This window comes from Sinocyclocheilus rhinocerous, unplaced genomic scaffold, assembly GCF_001515625.1.
Source record: "Sinocyclocheilus rhinocerous isolate Xijiao unplaced genomic scaffold, SAMN03320098_v1.1 scaffold448, whole genome shotgun sequence".
In the NCBI taxonomy this organism is placed as follows: domain Eukaryota; kingdom Metazoa; phylum Chordata; class Actinopteri; order Cypriniformes; family Cyprinidae; genus Sinocyclocheilus; species Sinocyclocheilus rhinocerous.
The window spans coordinates 556,315-558,629 of record NW_015651514.1 but is presented as its reverse complement, the minus strand read 5'-3'; the positions used below and the strand labels follow the sequence as shown (position 1 = coordinate 558,629).

The 2,315-nt window shown below is 36.2% G+C and overlaps 1 protein-coding gene across 2 annotated transcripts in view; it reads right to left on the bottom strand.

The window, feature by feature from the left end:
• Positions 1-651: 651 nt before the first annotated feature.
• The window catches only part of LOC107713029 (leucine-rich repeat transmembrane neuronal protein 4), a 133,156-nt gene continuing 131,492 nt past the window's right edge, over positions 652-2,315 (bottom strand). The window contains exon 3 of one of the 2 annotated variants that reach the window (XM_016518441.1): positions 652-1,619. In XM_016518441.1, coding sequence (XP_016373927.1) covers positions 1,398-1,619 — 222 coding nt within the window. In that variant the 3' untranslated portion in view covers positions 652-1,397. The remainder of the gene's footprint in view (positions 1,620-2,315) is intronic. The other variant, XM_016518442.1, reaches the window with a different exon arrangement.

The window sequence follows — 2,315 nt, the reverse complement described above, 5'->3', positions numbered from 1 at the left end:
ACCTTCAGCAAGTCTGAAAACAAAAGCAAAACAAAGCCAAATCTGGATATTTAAGGCAATTTAGAAATAAAAAAAAGAGGACGTATAGTGACCATAATTTAGGATACGACCAATAGGCTTCAAGAAAGAATGTGGGTCATTCCTGCTATGCTGGACATTTTCATATCCTCGAAAAATGTGTATTGTTATTTATGTGTAAAATTCTTGTCATCATCCTCCAGGAAGTGGCATCATTTTGGAGGGAAAACAACATCTTGAATGAATCACAAAAACAGTGTAATATCAACAGTTTAAAAGAAAAAAAACCCTCCTCACATACAGTTTCTCAGCATCGTGTTATAATTAAGTGTCTGATGTCGACCTGAAAGTTTTTAAGACCATTTTACAGAAGTACTTTGTGAAATTTCCACATTTTCATATGTATTTTTAACAGTTCAACAAAGCCTAACAGGACTGACCCAGTTCCACATCACGAGTAGACACGCCCCTTATTGCTGATTGGCTACAAGTTTGTTTTGCTATTCGGCCCGAATCAGTTTTCTAAAGTGTTTTTGAAAAATTACATACCCTGCCTTTAACATCTGAAAACTGAAAGGAAACTCAAAATGAAAACCTCACCGATTGTGTCAAACATTTTCCACGGTCGGTGTAAAACAGCACTGATAAATTATGTCACAGCTGTCAGTGATTTTCAGAGTAAAACGGGCATGGCATGATGGGTTCTTTCATCGTAATACCGAACGATCAAGACTCGTTTTAAAGATTCACAATAGAGAAGCCATCAAGTGAGGGTCATATTATCATTTACAATTCAAATTCGCCAGCTCACCTTAAGGAATTAAATTTGGGCAATTTCATATACAGCAATTCTCGCTGACTTCACAAGGCAGGAGTCGTTCTGAAAGGCCTTATTAGAAAGAGATGAAAGGGATTTTTATGCTCAGAAATTCCTCGAATCCATTTAAGGGGCGCTGGTTTACGTTTAATTACTTCTGGTTATGGGAGAACGAACACCAATCTTGTGAGTATGCGTGCTGTTAAGTCAATCAAACTTGATATTTATTTCCCATTTGAGACGGCAGCATGATGCTTTTGAATAATTTAGAGGGTTGAGCTCACAAAAAGCCCGAAATACCAGAATAAAATGCTTTTTTTGCCCCCAATTCCAAACACATCGATCGTACACTACAATGATGATTCTTGCGAATGACAAACCCGAGAGTGTTTAACCCACTTCACGACAAAGACAGAGTCCTCTCCTGAGAGTCTGTAGGCCATCACGCTGTCCCATATATCTGTGATTCGGTCTGGCGAAGGGTTCATGTTGGGGGTAGAGAGTACGCCCCCGGGGACGTTCGTGGAGGAGAGCAGGCGACGGGGACGAGTCCAGCTCCGGCTCACTGCGGTAGGGTGCGGATGTCTGACAGAGGGGCTGCAGGCACGGAAGGAAGGAGGCCAGCGGATGGGACGGTGCAGCGTTCTCGTGCCCCCAGCCCCTCCAGGGCCTGGGACGGGGGCTCAAAGCCCCTGTTCATGTGCAGGGTCTGGTGAGCCTGGCAGTAGTCCACGATGGGCTGCTCGTACCTGTAGAACGCCAATGTGCCCATCTGTTGAGGGGCCTGAGAGAGAGAAAAACACAGAGAGGAACATGGTTAGCATAATATATATATACACACACATACATACATACTAAAAATATAATAAATATTTATAATTAAAAAGCAAAATAAACATTTCATAATTCTACATTAGCAAAGTAACATTATTGTTTTTTGTTATTATTATTATTATTGAAAGGAGAAGACTAATACATAAATCACAGTTTACACATAAAGAGAGAGAGAGAATAAAAAAATATTGCAATGAAAATTGCAATAAAAAAGAAAGGGAGAGAGGAATATTATATAAATATTATATTAATAAATATAACATATTAAATATGACAATATAATAATAATAATGAAAAAATATATATTAGTAAATAAATATAATACATAAAAATAACAAACTAAAACAACCTGCATATATAAATAAATTATATGATAAAGTATTTGATAAATGAATTATAATGTTAAAGTATATCATCATCATCATTCTACATAAAAAAATCAACATAATTATTTTCTGAATGACAAAAACAACAACAACAACAACAACAACAATAATAATAATAATAATAATGCAATTATTTCTGCTGTCACCAATATAAATAAAATCTAAATATATTTTAAATATAAAAAAATCTAAATAATCAAAATTTGACTGTATATAAAATAATTACAGTGCCTTGCGAAAGTATTCATACCCCTTCATTT